Genomic DNA, 19,318 nt, shown 5'->3' on the forward strand with positions numbered 1-19,318 from the left:
AATTCAATGAAGTGTCCAATGATTCAACAAGTCGCCAGGTTCAGTCTAGATTTTTAGAGTAAAATTATCATACCACCCCACTTTTAGCAAAACAGAAACCAAATAAAATGGGTCACCACCATAAGAAGTCCCAGCAAAGCATACCTATGAAATCACTATGTCAAAGTCACCGTGAACAAGCCTTTCCTCCGCCAGCCTTTTCATTTACGTCTTGCAAGCGGCCTTGTAACAAATGTGGAGGCAGAATTCTCTGCAAGTGCATTTTGTCATGCTGTTTTCTTTAGGCCAAATCCCATTGGTTTACCGAGTGCTCATGCATCAACTACAATTTCACCTCTTATATATTGCATGCAGGCAACCCCTACAGATGGGACCTCCGGAGGTAGAGCGCTTACAGTTTGGCCATGAATCACCAGGGCCAATGTGTCAAAGATCACCTGCAATGGGTTTATTTAACAGGTCTGGCCACAGATGTCTTCAAAATTTCTTTAATCCATATAAATTCAATTATTCAGCATACAAAGACACACCAATGACCTTTCACAAGCAGTCACTGTATTGATTTGTTAATTAAAGAGAAAATTCAGTTACCTGTGTACTAAATCATTGACGTATGTTAATAGCATGAGTGCATCTGTTGGGCTGAGAAAAGAAAGATCCAGTATTATGATATTGCATTATCTCTAGACATCAATGGCTTTTATAAAACCTCTGAATGCTCTGGTATTGACTGAGCGAGAGACAGGATTGTGACAGAAGGATGCTGTGCACTGTGCTTGTTTGTTCCTCTCTGGGAACATTGAAGATTGCTTTGCTATTTTGCTCAAACTGCAATTGGCCAGTCCTGACACTTAAACCAAGCTGTGTTCATCGGCAAAGTTGCGCCTTGACATATTGTAAGTCTTTTCATTGTAGAAATCGATATTTTTATTGAAAGTTTGCTCCTCTTAGGGTTATTTTCTGTTGCCTATTGATCTGCAGGTGAATGAACTCATAACAAACAGCTAACTGCTTTTTGGTCTGACATTTGCGGTGCTAGTTCTGACAATTATACACTTGGTAACTGGAGTAAAAATTAAATAGTTAAAGCCTACTCACATTGTATGTGCTGGTTTTTGCCTCATTGCTGATTTAAGCCACAAACTCATCTATATGAAACACCTGCGATTCAGAAACTACCTGCTAATGTACTCACATTTGTGTAAATTAGCCTTGTTGACAAGTTTGGGTGAGTAAGGACAAAACACACAAGAATATATGCTACCTTCAATGCCCTGTAGATGCCGATATCACTTATTTTGTTGCAAAAATAAACTGATGCAGAAAAGTTTAGATGTCATGCAAAATGTAACAAGTAATTGCATTATGTTGGCCTGACGTGGTCATACTCAATTCTAGTCAGAGTATGAGTCTGAAACTGCTCCAGTGGGCTGTGATTATGGGGCGTGTTTCAACCGAACCAGGAAAGACATCAATTGGATAAAGCTACAACCAATCAGAGCAACGATGTGATGCATTAGGCTAGTTGTCAAATGTCAACAGAGCTCAACTGCACTGTGTGGCCAAGTCCGCGTTTTTTTCCGTGGGTTATTTCTATACCCGCGGGTTGAAGCGACTATAATGTGATATATTGACACATGAGTGCGAATTTTAGCAGGCAACTTTGCCAAAATAACACACATTTATTCCCCCCCAACCCCGGAGAAGTTATTGTTTTATAACTAGTAGTTGGCGAATTTAGTTGTAAAAACTTGGCAACCCTGTCATACGTGCTGAAATAACCGATATTTGCCGATGTTGTAAAAAAAAAAAAGAAAATATTTAAATGATACACAGAGTACTTACCCAACATGATCATCATTTTTGATAGAAATGGTGAAGGTGAATGCATATACAAACAAGCTCTCCGTTTAGGATTTGAACAAATATAATCCAAGCCCCTTTGATGACGTGCATGATTACGTTACTGTTGATCATCTGTCCGTCATCGTTCATTGAAATTTAAATTTTGAGTTAATACAATGACAATTTTTTTTAAATTCGACAACCTTTATTAAAATATTATTAAAAGTTTTTGTAAGCATATTGGGTAATTGTGTGTGTTTTATTTCTGATGATGCAGTGAAACATGCCAAATAGTGCTATTGTCATGATTTATCAAATTTTTTATGTGGTTCAGATACAAAAATATTTTGAGATTCTATTAAACAAATTTCCTTCATTGTATCAACTCAAATTTTTAATTTCAATAAACTCAAAATTTTAAGGCAACCAGGTTACTTACTTTTTTAAGTTAAACCAACAAAAACTAACCAAAATTGTTTACAGTGTAAAGACTAAAGCCAACAGAGGGAGCTATTTCCGCATGTTTTCAACCCACGCGTGGGGGATGGGAGATCACTCTCACAGCTCAGCTCGCAGCTGCAGGCATTCATGTAAACGGTGCAGCCAGCGGAGTGAAGTAAGTCTTTCAACTTCTCAAACGAATTCCTATGAAAGTTAAGCTTTCAAAGGCATAAACTGAAAACGCGCCAGACTGAACATGAGCTGGGAATCTATGCTGCGGACGCGTTTACCTCATCCATGACTGTCAATGTAATCTGACTTCTGCAGCGTTTGTGCTGTGACACTTCCTCAGCGGCTAAATCACATATTGAACAGACACGTACAGTTTTTAATTGTAGTGTCTCTTCTCTAACTGAACTGATTTTATGAAAATGAACACGGTCGCGGTGGGAAAGTGATCAGTGATTCAGTAATCTAGTAGCAGTGGCTCTGGGAGTGGCCTCGTAGGGCAGCGAAGCATTCTGGGAATTGTTGTCTTTCATTCTCTAGAAAGTACCAAATTAAAAATAATTTCACATTTCTACTACATTAATGACCCAGTTTAAATACTGATTCATCTTCCCAGCGCTGAAGTACTCATTTAAGTACATTTACTCAAATACTTTAGAATACCACAGAATACCATTTAGCCTATATTAACCATAGAATACCATTTCTATTAATTTCCCCCCGAATTATGCGATCTAAAGAGTGTTCAGCACACTCTGTATCTCCTGTGTCTGGTTTGTGTGTTATGAGTGCTTATTCGATCTCTCCAGCTGTCAATCATCTTACAGAGGTGTATCCTTCACAGCTCGAGATAACCCACAATTCTTTGCGTCTCCGTTAACAACCGTCAGTTTTAAAAAAATATTATATGAACAAACGCCAAAAATAAAGCCAGATATACCTGCGAGCGTAGGTGTGGTGTTTAAATTAAGTAGTTCAAGCTTTTTTTGTTGTTTTTTTAAGCTCTATTACCTCAAACAGATAGTTGTGGTAAACAGGATTACAACGCTTTAGTGCATTTTAAACGTTTAGAACAGTACATTGCTGTCAAGACAAGAAACATTTCATAGTCATTTTCAAGCTATAAATAATATTCATTCATATAACTGGCGTGAGAGCGCAACGAGGCTGAACTTGTTGGCATAGCAACGTGATACTTCCTGCCTGTGTGTCCTACGAAGGATGTCTTGTTTAATTCTGATTGAGGACACTCCGTATACTGCATCCTACACAGGATGTGTCCTCCGGAGGACGCAGCCTTCGAAATTTAACGAAATGAGACACAGCTAGTGGATAGCACTGAGCCTGTGGTTAAAGTGCCATCTGGAGACCTGGAGGGAGCATGACAGGGAAGCTTAAGGAGGGAAAGCCCCTGCAGGCTAGGAGTGGAACTGCAGCCCATATATTGGATATTTACAAATAAAGTATCCTTTAAACAATATATATTGAAGAATGTGTTGTTTTAATTTTAGCCTACTTTTATTTATTCGATTTCATACTTAAAGGGGTGATGAATTGAGAAATAAATTTTCCCTTGAGCTTTTGATATATAAAAGGTCATGGTAATATAAGAATATCCTCTAAGTTTCAGAGCTGAAAACTTCCTTGTTAGTCAAAGAAAAGCTTTTATAGACACCAGGCTCAGCAAACGGTCCTGTGCTTCATACAGACGTCACTGCGCAACGAAACCGCCTCTACAGAACGTGTAATTCTAGCTCCGCTCACCGACTCATGGAGGGCTTGTGCTAGCTGGTCAACAACAATAAACATGCTTAGGAAGATTAAGATATTGCGCTATTCCTGATGTGGAAGAACACAGTTGGTGCATAAGTTTCCTTCGGATCATAATATGAGGAATGTGTGATACTTCATTTGTGGGGAAGACAGTGGTGTTCACTTTATTTCACTGCAGAATCGTTTGCAAACAAATCTCCGGTCGACGCTGGATTTGGATTCGACAGGAATGGTGCAACACACCGATATGAGTAAAATGTGTTTTTATATGTAATAGTACTGCATTGTTATAGATCGTTTTGCTTGTGTACGTGTCTAACAGAAACATACCTTTAGTACGCTGGACTCGGACAGTATGGGCCACAGGGCCAGGGCTCGCAAAGCCCATCAGGCAGATGAATCTCATTATATTCTGTTCTTGTTCTGCTATTCTCTCTCTTGAGTTGACATCTGAAGGCCGGCGCGCGCACGTGTATATGTGTGCGCGTGGTTTACACTTATATCGTCCGATCTTTCAGGCTATGTGTAATATAAAAATAATATTCCAATCAATCACGGATGGATGAAAAATAAATAAATCATTGTGTTTGTTTGATAAAGACGTTTACGAGCGCTGTGGTTGAGAGAATCATTCTGATTGCCGCTTCTCCCTCAATCTCTCCTCTCTCATGTGAACTGACAGGGGAGCTTAAGCTCATTAAATATGCAAATCGTATCCAATCCTAGCCGTGGGCGTTTACTTCCAAATCTCCAGTGCGGCCCACCAAAACCCAGCGTTTTGAAGAGAGCCTCAAAACCAGTGTAGAAAATAGCCTATTACTTATTTATGATGTTTTTGAATGTAAAAACTACACGAACATCATTAGTTGACCTTGTGTGTGTGTGTGTGTGTGTGTGTGTGTGTGTGTGTGTGTGTGTGTGTGTGTGTGTGTGTGTGTGTGTGTGTGTGTGTGTGTGCGTGCATGCGTGCATGCGTGCATGCATGTGTGTGTGTGCCTTCACGAATATGATAGTATAGAGTTTATGGTTTCTATGTGTTTTTAAATCAATAATGGATGTTTACATTATAAATGTTAAACAGGTAGAGTGATTAGCTGCATAACAATATATATAAAATAACATATTTCTGTCAGGAACACTATCTTTAAAGATGATTGATTGACTGACTATTAGCATACAGTTTGGATTGGCGGTATCCTAGCATGGATAAGAGCACAGAGAGTAGTGATAAACCCCCCTTAGGGTAAACAGAACAGAACCAACATGATGCATTGCAGATATCATTAATGTTGATATTAAATGTACAAAATGATTCAGGAATTAAGTTGGTTTAATAGATTTAGGGGAAATTAGAATACCAAATCCTGACTGGACGAGAGGAGGAGCTGGGGATGGAGGAGGGTAAATGAGCTCTGAAGAACGTGATCAAGAACTCTGAACTATGACAAGACGTTATATTTCTATAGATAGACGTGATCAGCTGACAGCCAGATGATGCGAGTTTGACTAACATGACCTGCCAGAACTAAGCTAATCTGTTTTTAAAGATAAAACTCTTCCTGTGTTCTAAAACACATCCCAGAGAACGATCTACTCGGTAACCATCTGTTAATTACCCCTAGGTTCATTTCACACCGGAGTTGTCCTTTAATATTTTAAATTGTGTCAGGTAGCTTGATGCTAATTGTTGCTTCAATGCACCTGTCGTGCCAGGAACTATTCTATTTCTTAATCTAATTTGTTAAAAGAATTAAAAGTGGACAACTGTATTTTAAACTAACATTACCAAGGATTAAAATGATGCAGCAATAAATTGCCCATGGTTTGTTTGTCAGCTAATGCATTAACTAATGTTAACACATTTTTAACAAACATTTTTTTTGTTTTACCAAATTTTGTCTATACCTGCTTCCCTTTTCTCTCTCTCAGTCTTTTGCAACTGAATATTGCTGTGCTGGCTCACAGATGACACCATGACATATTCAAATATCCACCATTTCATAAAGCAGAAGTTCTGATGGTTTGGGATTTTTCTGTTTAAAGTATTCTCCAAACTAAGACAGATTTGCTTACAACATAATATTTTTATAAAGTGCATCATCATTTCTACATCAATTGGAGAAATAGTGGGTTCCTTTTTTCCTGCTATAGTCTTTATGACAATTTTATTTCCTGAATTCAATGTAAAAAAAATTATGTTGTATTTTAATGTGTTATATAACTTCCAGTTTAATTGTAGGTTGTCATTATCTCAATAATTATTTATAATATTATGTTTCCTTTTTTCTATGTACTTGCAGAGAAGACACGCTAATTGACATTCTTGTGGGGAAAAAACAAACAAACACAGCAACTTGGAGTTCCTTAAAAAAGTTGCAAAAGTTGCAAATATCAAATTTGTAAAGTGTTTCACAACACATTAATGCATGAAGAAGGTTTTGTAAATATTAATGAGGACATTTATCATGATGGTACACTCAATAGTAGATAAAAGTGAGTTTTCAACAAAAGTTTAATATTACTCTTTTAAACTGTGTTATGCAGCTTGATTCTAATTGTTGCTCTAATGCACCTGTCGCACCATGAGCTATTCTATTTTATATTCTAATTTGTTAATAGAATTCGTATAAGCCTACTCTTTGGTTTAGACTTCAGGTGGATTAATGTAAGGCTAATACTGGCTGAAAACAAACAAAAGAATAAGGATTAAAGAATAATAAAGATTAAGTTTCATACCGGCAGAGGTGTGAAAAGTTAATGTGTTCATGAGTGAGAACAATAGAACATAATTGGAGCAGTTTACTTCGCCAGACATTAGACAATTGACTACACATGACTATTTACATGGCAAAAAACAAAAAACAAAAAATGTATTTGCATGGTCTTAGGAAATGCTTCATAAAATGTATAGTTTTAGAGATATCATCCTCAGATTTGAAGCAAATGAAGCATGACCACACATGTGGTTGCACTTTAATTGTGTTGATAAGTTGTTATACCACATCTAGAAAATACACTAATTTAAAGGATTATTTGGAACACCTGTTCAATTTCTCATTAATGCAATTATCTAATCAACCAATCACATGGCAGTTGCTTCAATGCATTTAGAAGTGTGTCCTGGTCAAGACAATCTCCTGAACTCCAAACTGAATGTCAGAATGGGAAATAAAGCTGATTTAAGCAATTTTGAGCGTGGCATGATTGTGTAGTCTGAGTATTTCACATTCTGCTCAGGTACTGGGATTTTCACGCACAACCATTTCTAGGGTTTACAAAGAATGGTGTGAAAAGGGAAAAACACCCCCAGGTGCCGCGGCCGCCGTGATCGCCCCCCCCCCCCCCCCCCCGGGAGGGGGGGGGGGGGGTAGAGCGCAGTCTCGGGAGTGCCCCCCGGCCTGCGAGGGGCGATGGGGGTATGTGGTGTGACAGGCAGCGGGGCGAGGGACCGCGAGAGCGGGCCGGTGATTAACGTTCACGAGTGCCAGCTGCGTGGCACACCGGTCTCGTCTCGCGGCCATGTGACGGGAGCATATAAGGAGGAGCAAGAGCTGCGGAAGACAAGAGAGGACCAGGCCTGGACTTTATGTTATGTTTTGTTTATGTGTTATTATGTGTTTGTGGGCAGTCGTCCGTGAGGGGCTGCCCACGTTTTATTTTGGTGTGTTCGGTTTTCACAATTTCACAACTTTATTATACATGCTACATCCTGACTTTAACACACAATATTGTTAAAACACTTCCAACATTTCATCCTATTTTTGTGTACCCTTGTCTCCTGAAGCAGCGGCGGATCACAGAAGACCTCTGCACTGCAGTTGAAAGACTGTGGAACAACCAAAAGTTTTCAACAGTTTAGTGGAAGAACCCTGATTTCTGAAATTTGAAAGTGGAAGACTAGGAAAAAGCCCTTCAACTTTCACAGGCTGAATGGTTGACCGACGACTGGCCAAAGAGACAGTTGTCAATGTTTATAGAGGTTACATTTATTTTAGATTTAATTTGTCATGTACCTGCTGTGCAATAACTTTCAACTTAGTTCAATTTATTCCCCTTGGTCTGATTGTGTATTTTTTAAAGCAAACCCAAGCTAGTATATGATGCCTTTGCTACTTAAGGGGATTTTTAAGGAACATTTTATAGAATTAAACAATTTCTGTGTGTTTTGGGGTTTGATTAATCTGAATCATTCATAACAATGTAGAATTGTGTAATGTATTTTATGTACTATGAAAAAAAAAGGTTTATTCTGGGATGCTTGAGTAAAAAAAAAAATATTGTGTCATAAAAATAAATGTTCAAATGCTCAATCTTTGTTTTCATTTTTTTGTGTTAAGATTTGTGTTCAGTTTATCTAATATAATTTTTAAGACATAATATAAATAAAAAATAATAATAATAATAGCATCTTTTTACATTAATGTAATTACATTACATTACGAAAAAAACATTGCAATGGTTTTTTTTATAAATAATTTTTTAACGTAAATTATTTTATTTTGTATTAATATCCAGTATTGTTTATTTTAAAACATATTTATATGATTTAACTATGAGTGAGTATATCTATCTAGCCTATCTATCATCTCTCTTCAATTAGAACTTATTAATTAAATACTTGACATTATTAACATCGTTTAAACTTTGGGCTTGAAATGCTCCAAATAGAGCAATGTATACGAAGATAAATCAGCTCCGCCCACTTCCGGCATGAGACTGTGCCGTGGTGCTGTTGTCGCCCTCAGACTGTTGTGAGTGACGTATATGGGTTCTGCGGTTCTGCAGTTAGACATATCTCGCAAATTTGGCATGGTTTAAATGCCATAGCCTACCTGAGCATTGTTTCTGATCACGTCCATCTCTTTATGACCACTATGTACCCATCCTCTGATGGCTACTTCCAGCAGGATAATGCACCATGTCACAAAGCTCGAATCATTTCAAATTGGTATCTTGAACATGACAATGAGTTCACTGTACTAAAATGGCCCCCGCAATTACCAGATCTCAACCCAGTAGAGCATCTTCGGGATGTGTTGGAACGGCAGCTTCGTGCCCTGGATGTGCATCCCACAAATCTCCATCAACTGCAAGATGCTATCCTATCAATATGGGCCAACATTTCTAAAGAATGCTTTCAGCACCTTGTTGAATCAATGGCACGTAGAATTAAGGCAGTTCTGAAGGCGAAAGGGGGTCAAACACAGTATTAGTATGGTGTTCATAATAATCCTTTAGGTGAGTGTATTTTTTTATACATTTAAATAGTATATTCTTAATATTTTCCTGCCTTTATATTTTATAATGGCGGGTCCTTGTGAAAAAAATAAAACATAAAATAAATCAGTTAGAAAACCTATGTTATAGTGAATTTATACATTTTAATCTGTTGGTGAGTTCTCTAGAGACTGACTTGGTCTTTACCAGGCAATGCCACCCTTCCTTTCAAAGCACCTTTGGACTTTCTTCAAATTCCTCCACAAGAAATCACCATATGAAATGTACTATAACTGTACAATGTATTCATCCTCTCCGAAGGATGAGACAAACATCTGCTTCAACTATTGAGGCTGCTAGAGGAGCCCCCTCAGGCTGGACTAGCCCGAAGAAATGCCACTCCAGACTGCTTGAAAAGTGTTACCTAGAGTTGTAGATCAACCGGGGACTGATAAAACCTTCAAAAGCAGATAGAGGCTGTGCAATTTTATACTTCCTGACCTGCGAGTATGAAATATGTATGCAGCTTCCAAAGGTACTGTAGGTAGGTTACCATCAGTGCCTCATGCCTAGCTTTTCTAGTAATTTTCTCTCTCCTCTCGAGTATGACCAGTAATGAACAGCAAGTAAAAAGAAAAAAAAAAAGATCTAGTGGAGCCAGAACCGGTTTTATATGCTCCAAGCTTTAATCTCTCCTTCTCTCTTCAGGTTCATGCCAAGCTGTTTTCTATGAAGATGATGCAATTCAATGTCTGACACCAGCACTGTACATGTCTTTGACATAACTTTAACAATTTCTTTGACACATGAACAGACAGTCTTCTTCCCCACGTGTAGCATGTCTTTAAATTTCCCTTTCAGCTTTTCCAAATGCCAGTGCACACTAATAATTATTGTCATGTTTAGATCTTGTTAGCACTTTAAAATGTCACTACCTTTACGGGGATTTGATGGATGAATTAAAACAATTATTATTTTAAATCTTACATAAAACAGGTCTAAAATGGGAATAATGTAAATATAAATAATTATGTATAATCAATACATTTATTTTAAATCAATAATATAAATTACGTGCTACAAGTTATTATTAATGCAGTTTAACTGACATAGAGCATTTGCCAATGGTAACTAAAATGTGTATGTTTGCATGCTAAATTCATGATAAATCCAAAACAAATGCAGTTTTATTAAGTATAAGATTTATTTTCGAAAATGGATTTATTATGTATGTATGTGTGTTTCAGATGCATGTAAATATTGTTTAGAAATGTTTTTCTTCTAGTTCAGGGCACTTTTTTTTTTAGTTTGGGTGTTGGTTATATTTGTATAGCCTTTGAAATAAGTAACGTCACATCCTCCTGACACATTTCCACATGTACAAGAGTTGAAGTAAGGCATGTTGTAATTTGCATCTGTGGCTGAGCTCACTCACAAGTCTAATCAGTTTTTCTTCAGTTTTTCCTTTTGCTGAAATCTGATATTATTTTTCTGTGGCAAATGAGGTGAATTGAGTTGTCTCTGAAGTCAGTAGCAGTTAAGTTTTACATCAGAACCTTTTAGGTAAGTACATTTTTTATTTATTCATATTTGTTCTTAGGATTTAAGATATAAGCCTTATGAGAATTCACAATAGCAAATTCACTAAACAGTTTTGCCACTTGTGTAAATAGTTTATTTCCCCCCAAAAAAACACCCACAATGCAGTTTAACCAGGCACTAAATGTGCTGAAATAGTGCTATACCACATTAAATTAAATCCCTAAAAATCATTTTAGTGCAAACCTGCCTTCTTTCTATATATTATGATCTTTGTGTTGGTAGAGATACAGTTCTATTCCAGTTTCTCTACCTCAACATATTGAACATGGAGCTTGCTATGGCAAGTAATGGGTTAGATACATTGCTATGTTTGTTGATTCTATCTTTAGATGGCATCTGGTGAGTGAATAAATGTAAGTTGTGTCATGCAAATTGCCTTCAGAGCTCGTAGGCATACTGTATTTGTGCCGTTACCTGATTTATACAATTCCTCATGTGAACTGGGAATTAAAACTCTGAAATTCATTCTTAGTGAATTCCCCCTACAGAGGTTTGAATTACTTGTTCTGTAAATGTTTATTTCCCATGTATAATGCTGCATAAATTTAGCTTATACTGCAGATGAAACCGTTACATAAATGCTTGTCATGCAATATTTTCTGTTTTGCGAATATGCTTCAAAACAAAATACCACTCTGTCGCAGGCAAAAACAATGAAGAGTCACTTCAATGTCAGTGGCCTCACCAGCCTGAGCGTCCCATCAGCTGTGGGAAACGCTTGCGGAATCGACTTCAGTCAAGACGGCATCTTCCTTCCCCTCCTGTATGGGATCTTCTTCATCATCGGCACCCCTTTGAACCTGATGGCTCTCTTTGGGCTCTACAGACTAATACAATCGGAGAATGTTCTACCTGTGTACGTCATCAACCTGTTGATCGCAGATCTCATTCAACTCCTGACTTTGCCTTTATGGATAGATTACTATGCCAACGGACACTACTGGCGCTTCGGACCCCGGAGCTGTCAGTTTATGGGACTGTTTTTTTACATTAGCATATATGCCGGCATCTTCTTCATGTGTATCATTGCTCTAGAGCGTCACTTGGCCATCGCCAGACCTCTCAGCTTCAAGCATCTGCGTAACTTGAGGTTTGCCCGCTGGATAGCGCTCGCCATTTGGATACTAATTGCCGTGCCACCTACCATCGCGTTTGACAAGCTCTTTCCCAAGCAGGAAAATTATACTCTTTGTATCGAGAAGTATCCCTCAGAGGGCAGTTTTATCACCTACAGGCTGATTACTCTGCTTGTGTCCTTCATCATACCCCTGAGCTTCATTGTTTGTCTCCACAGAGAGACCATCCGCTCACTGATGGCAATCAACTCGCTTTTATCCGAGGAGAAGAGGAGTATCAGGGGTTTGCTCACCCTTCTGGTGGCTGTATTTGTCACGGTGCTGGGGCCCTATCATTTTATCGGCTGTGTGAAGTACGTCGGGCTGCTGATACACAGCAGTGCGTGCGTTTGGGAGAAGGCTGTGTTTGTGCCCTATCAGTTAGCACGAGGCTTTCTGAGCCTTAACAGCTTGCTGGATCCTGTGTTTTACATCTTTCTCCGCAGAGACTTCCGTGCCGCCGCCGGGAACTTCTTGCCCTGCCTGGGGACAGTGAGGACCAGATCGTATCGGACAGAGAAACAGACAAGCTCCAGTCAATGTGACTAAAGTGTCCCCCTGGTTATGCATTTAAATTACAAAACTATGCCAAACTCATAAGGCCAGATAATTAGATGTGGTGGCATCATCATTTAAGATAGACATTTCATAATCAGTGGCTGCATTTACACACACAAAAAAAAAAAAAAAAAAAAAATTTTTTTTTTTACTTTTTACAAGGAATTTGTTGCACAAAAATCCACACAAGATCGAATTTCCCCCCCGCATCCGTTCTGAGCCATTTCCGAATGTGGTTTTTAAACAGATACATATCCAATATCTGGACATCTGACCTGCATCTAATGGGTATATCTGATGCCCCTTTGAATTCCAAGCCCTCACAATGCAGGGGCAAAACATTTGGCCACAAATATAGCTTCTTAAGCCCTATCAGCACGGGATTAGTATTATCTAGGGACCTCTGTGATTTAGAAATGACTCCCCCACATCTGAATTTTGCGCGGCACATTCGCACGGGATAAGCAAAGCTTGTGATTTTACTTGAATTTACTGTCTTTCCCGGATATGATGTCAAGTTCGTTATAGATATATCTGTATGAAATCACAAACAGTCATATATATCAATATCATTTTGATTGTTTTATATAGTAATATAAATCATTTCGGACAGTTATAGAACAGACGCTACAATTAAAAACTGAACTGAACACAGACCAGCGGCAGGAGTCAGATTTCATTAATCACGAGTGAGAAGCTGACAATATACGGCGGAAGATTCAGTTTCAAAGCCTAACGTATAAGCACCCATTTAAGCGAGCTTGTCATTGTACTGTTCTGTTGTTAAGTTTTTATATTAAGAATAGTATTGATATTAATATTAAACACACTATTCAAGCAATTTGCTCCAAAATTGGTACTTATTCTAAATGAAAGTATAAACCGTGCGGCCGCATTGGGAATTCATAACGTTGAGTATTATAAATGCAGCCTCCATTCTTCATGAAAGATAAAGATGAAATGCACACAGGAAACAAAAACCTTGAAACAATATATGATCCGCCTAATCCTGGCCAAATCACAGAGATGTCGATTCTCACGGAACTACTATTATCACAGGACCTCGGTGTTCGGTGAAACATGGTAGGTAATTCGTGGGGGAATTTTTACTTTACAAATTACAGACATGACCGATTCGCACAGGATTAAGATCACAGACATTCTCTGCAATTATTACAAATCACCAGAGGTCCCTAGATAATACTAATCCCATGCGAATGGAGCTTTAGTCCCTGTTTAAAACTAGTTCTAAGATGAGCTTCAGATGAGTCAATCGGATTACAAGTGGACGGCATTACATGTAACAAAATGGGCTCTAAAACGTTTTGAGCTTTTCCACTTTCGAAAACTTCCAGAGGTAGGTGAAAATGCATTCAACTAGATTGCTTTTTAATGTATATGCTCATGTGGTCGAATGCGTTTAAACCACAAACTGTTAAACTCTCCACCTACTAACCACCTACTAACCATATGTGCAAACATTATGGAAACCGTGCATGTTACATGGAATTTTTCGTCTGAAAACCCTCTCACTATTTGAAGAGATCAGGACAGAAGTGGTTGCATGGTGGTTACCAGTCCAAGCTCAATTTACAAGGAAGTGTATGTAAAATTGTGGCCAAAACGGTAACTGCAATCACTATCCCCTCTCCCCCTCCCTCGAGGTTGCCAGATAGTCTGCAGGATCAGCAGGAACGTTTGTAGCTTCAGCTGTGGTAACTAGAGCAGAGCTGGCAACCCGGACGCCAAAACACTACTGACTTTGTGATTGGTCAATAGGTGGAGGGTGGAGCTTCCGGCCAAAACACAACATGACAACATCAACATCAGTTGAGGGCTGCAACAACAACTTTTAAATGACAATATCCTGACCAGACTACTGTTGTCAGTGATATAAGTATTTGAAATTAACATGATTTCTTATAGTGGCATATCAGGGCCATTTTATGATTCATTTAAATGCATTTCTTACATACAGTTCCTCTAAAATTGAACATTGGTCTGGGGAATCTGCTGTGCATTTTCTACTGCACAAGAGGCGTGATCAATGAGCATTATTCAAATTACGCAATTAGATAGGCCTTCAACCAATCAGACCACAAGAGCTTTTAATAAACAAGCATTATTTAAATGACTCTGTATGCAGTTGGATAGACCTTTAACCAATCAGACAACAAGAGGCGAGATCAAAGGGCAACGACCCATCGCTTCTCTAGCCATCATCATGTTAAACCTGCCAGTAGTGCGCCAGGTGAATAAGCCAGTTTGTGATTGTTTCCCACAAAAGTTTAACAGAAGCAGTAGAAATGAATATACAGATTTCCAGACTGAGTTGCCGGACGAAATCAAAACGCCCGCAGGTCAGGCTGGGTTTACCCAGTCTACTGAAGTGGTTGAAAGTGGACAAAAATGATGGATTAAAACACCAGCTGAAAAACTTGTATGTGTCTCTCTCATCCACTTATGATCTGATCGACCAAAACGCAACTTAATACCAAGCATAAACAGGGCCTTAATGTATTATGAAGCAGACATGCCTGCATGCGCTTGCACTAAAACTCACAGGTTTTTTTTTACTTAGGTGGAAACTTTATAGTTAAGAAATTTATAGTTAGTAATTTGTGTAGTGTAAAATTTATATTTTAAGCGAACCAGTTTCAGCTAAATTAGTCTTTTCTTTCCTTTTTATATTTTCATTGTCAAAATACAGATTTTAATTTAATTTCATTTCATTAGGCACCCAACTGGCATACTAACATTTGCATCAACTTATACAATGATTACTATTTTATTTTATTGCTAAATGTATTGCTTATTGCTTTTATTTTTATTCATGTGGTGTATTTAGCCAGTTAGCACTATCATGACAAGTTTGTTTTGGCTGCAGAATAATTATTCACATGGCCTTTACGGCTCAAAAAAACCCCTGGAACATCAGATTTCAATTGACATACATCTGAACAACCAAATATAGCTTTCACAAACTATTAAATACCACTTGATGATTCTGAAAAGGAAAGAAAATGCACCATCTACATGCATCATTCACATAAGCAAGTGACTCATGTTCACAGGAAGCTGAGGTTTGACCAGAGAAACAAGTTCCCACATGATTTCATGATTAGTATCCGAAAACTATTCCTATGTGAAATGCCAACATGTCACTTTCAACCGATGTCTTTTTAGGAAAAAATCAAGTTGGCAGAATTTAGATCTCCAAGTGCAGTATGTCTCACTGCAAGATTTTTGTGTCAGAATTAATTATTGCACCCACTGCCATCAAACTGCAAAACCAAGACAGAGACGTGACCTGCCAAGTGCCGCAGTTTACTTTAAGACCATTAGAAAAGAACATTTATTCTTTTCTTTTAGTACAATGAACTATATCTAAAGATAAAGCCCATCATGAAGGACTGTTTTTGGCCACAAATTCCTGCAAATGCAGAGGAAGCCATTGACCACATTCAGAAATGTCACAGTTTAGCACTTTGCTGTGTGAACTTCAGAAAGTTTGTTATATTGCTTTGTGTCAATACTATGTCTGAGTTGCAATATGTTTTATATTCTGTCTAATCATTCCCATGTTTAAACTGTTCTATTTTTTTAAGGTTTTAGCACCATACACAGTTTGTATAGTGGATATTTGTATTTTAATTATTATTTTGAACAGTGTGTGATTTATTTACTATGAATGCTTCAGATAATGTTTTGCCCTTCCAACAAGAAACAAAATTTACCTTATAGAAACATTATGACCATCTGGTTATTTTTTTTATTTTTATTTTCCTGCAATGGAAGCTTTTATCCAAGTTCCTCAGCAATACAGGAAGTTTTGAGACATTCTATGTTATATCATTGTTTGACACCCTCACAGTCTCCTCAAATCTGAACACCTTTGAAACAGCATTGCATTTCAAAGCAACAATATGTGTTCACGTCAGCTGTGTTGTTAATGTGCTGCTTCTTTGACTACATCTTCAAAAGTTGTCAAAGTTTTCCTTCTCTGAAGTCTGTATTTGATCATATTTTATGGAAGAGTGTAGGCCGACCAACTATAACATATGACTACCCACATGGAATTCTCTCTGGAAAAAAAAAAGTCTGAAGCACTATTGCACAGATCCAATCTTGTAGCTTTCTTTGTGCTTCATATGATCAGAGAATTAAAAGAATAATCCAAATACATGCATTAATGTATTATTTGAGCCGTTTCGAAATCATTAAATGTCAGAGTTTTATTAAAAATGTATACATATTTTTATACTTCTCTACTTCACTGTACATTGTGCAAATTAATATATATTGCAATGAAATATGTTGATATGAGAAGGAGATGGGAACCGACAAATGCTCAACGCTTTGATCCAAAATAAACAAACTGAAAGTAAAATGTCGGCAGCCCCCTCACGAGACCGATGCAGCGTGCAGCTGGCGCTCATTATACCTCACACCAACGGCCTCACTCCCCATTCTCACAGTCCCTCGGCCTCGCTGCGTGTCACATCTTAACTTTTAACTTTTGCTCTGAAGACATGGTAATTTACTTTTAACCAATAACTGCTGAAACAAGTTCTTGTTAATCACATGTTTTTTACATGATATAATTTGTGTAGGGAAGAGCGGGGTAAAGTGAGACATTTTTTTACATTTGCTCCCCTCCAATGAAGCTAAAATTATACATCTGTAAAATTGATACATGTCCCATTATTTCAGGTTTCACTTTATCCCAGCTTAGGGGTAAACTGAGACAGACCAGAGAAACCAAGTGGGTAAAGTGAACCGCTTACTTTTTCCACTCGGAAACTTCCATAACAACACATGTTGTAACAGTTCGAATCCTGACAGCTAGCTTGACAACCACACATTCCAGAACTATTGTTGTAACAGAATCATGGGGACTGGTATCTAAACACTTGAAAGTAACTCTGAACAAAATCAAAAACAACATAATATAATTCAAAATGTTTTAATTCATGTTCAAATAACAGATAGAACCAGTTAGATTAGAACACAGTCTGGGGGTCAGAACACAGGACCCTTAAGGTGTTTTCAGTGAGTGTAAGTACACCGGCGGCGGCATTTGGCGCCTGTCCGCGGCGACTCAGGAATTTGTTCAAAATCCTGCCACGCCATAGAGTGCCATTTCAAGGTTTTATATTAAATTTATATTCATTCCCTCAAATAGTTAATGTACATACTAATTTCACCCTGTGCTACAAGATACACCCATCGTGCAGCTCTTCTGTCAGAAGTCGATTCAAAATTGAGCTTGTGGGTATATAATGTGGGCATCCGGTGTGAGATATGACTCTGAGCTTCGCTTCCGGTGTGAGACCCCCTTTAGAGTCAGCTAGTGTCTGGCGGTCAGAACACTGGACAATCAGAACCTGCTAAAGCAGCCTAAAACTCAGAAGACAGCAGTAGAATCACCTGGATTAGAACATCAGCTTGCTGTCATACTCTACAACTAAGCCTACTCTACATTCCAGCCCTGAAGGACACAGGGAAAGATGATGAGTTGCTCTCTCCGTGTAGTTCCTCCAGGCCTTTTAGGTTAAGGCAGCTTCTTCACCACATCACTTATAGGAACGTTTGCCCCAGGTTGTCTTCCTGGTGTATTGCCTTAATTGGCATGATGGCTTTTCTACAATGTTTATGACATTAACAATACTACATATGTAATGAACTATTAAATTAAATAATGTTTAAGACTAAACTTAACTTTACTTAATTTTTTTTTAGAAAAAACAATCTCTCTTAGCAATTCAGGCCAATCTTCAGCTAGCATCATCACATGGTTTTATATGTTGGTAGTTCATCAACATGTATAAGTTTTCCTACCTGAATCAGTTTGCTTTGGCACAAAAGTTGATTAAGTTGAGAGAAAGACAATTTACTTTTACACACAAAACATTTTTTTTTTTTGTGGAAAAAAAAAACATGCTGACCACAACACCATGAGGTCCTCTCCTTCATGATAAGGGGAAATTGGAGGGGCTTGAAAACATAATGGTCATATGACCACAAATGTGTTCTGTTGACAAGATACAGGGGGTGTCTCACATTACCCCACTCTCCATAAAGTGTTTAAAAAAATATAACAAATGTCCTGTCACAACTTTTCTAGAGATACAATAAAAGATCTGGTTTGATCTGAAGGTGTCAAAACCACCACATCCTGCTGGCCTATTAAAACCTGCTATGAACTTACCCTTAGTTATCTTATCAGGACAGCGGTATAAGAAATGTACAGTGTTTCCTGCATAGTTAGACTCTTTCTGACTCTTACCTCTTTCAAACACTGTCACTCACTTCAAGAGGGCCCTTTGTTCCCTTTATTCTTCTACGGCAATAATATTTTACTCAGACATATTATTAGTGATTTTAACTGCTTATTAAATGTTACATTTAATTGTTCCAAATTATTTTACTCATATAGTGTTTGACTACCTGCTATTAAGAAATAAAATTCTTTTTTTTTCTCCATTCCTTTGTCTGACTGGATCTCATTGCATCACATGTACAAAAAACACAAGATTTTTATTAGGCTACAAGTATGAAGATTAACATTCTTTGAACAAAGAGTGTGATCATGTGTGTTACAATAAAAGAGTCCCATTGAGTTCCAACTTTATATTCCCCAAATATCAGATAATTTCTTTAGCACCCAGGAAATACAAACAGATATCATCCCAATAGAAAATATGGGATTCAACTTTTGTCAGTGCTACTTTGCTACTCCAATAAATCAACAAAAT

The 19,318-nt window shown here is 37.9% G+C and overlaps 1 protein-coding gene across 1 annotated transcript; it reads left to right on the forward strand.

Moving 5' to 3' along the window:
• The first annotated feature begins 10,692 nt into the window (after positions 1 to 10,692).
• Positions 10,693 to 12,656, forward strand: zgc:171579 (uncharacterized protein LOC557116 homolog). The gene is made up of 2 exons (XM_067422033.1): positions 10,693 to 10,848; positions 11,532 to 12,656. The coding sequence occupies exon 2, from the start codon at positions 11,541 to 11,543 to the stop codon at positions 12,549 to 12,551; it is 1,011 nt and encodes a 336-aa protein (XP_067278134.1). The 5' UTR covers positions 10,693 to 10,848; positions 11,532 to 11,540; the 3' UTR covers positions 12,552 to 12,656.
• The last annotated feature ends 6,662 nt before the right edge of the window (positions 12,657 to 19,318 follow it).

This window comes from Pseudorasbora parva, chromosome 17, assembly GCF_024679245.1.
Source record: "Pseudorasbora parva isolate DD20220531a chromosome 17, ASM2467924v1, whole genome shotgun sequence".
Classification (NCBI taxonomy): domain Eukaryota; kingdom Metazoa; phylum Chordata; class Actinopteri; order Cypriniformes; family Gobionidae; genus Pseudorasbora; species Pseudorasbora parva.

Coding starts and splice junctions, on each gene's coding strand:
- zgc:171579 (XM_067422033.1), top strand. CDS start 11,541: ATGAAGAGTCACTTCAATGTCAGTGGCCTCACCAGCCTGAGCGTCCCA.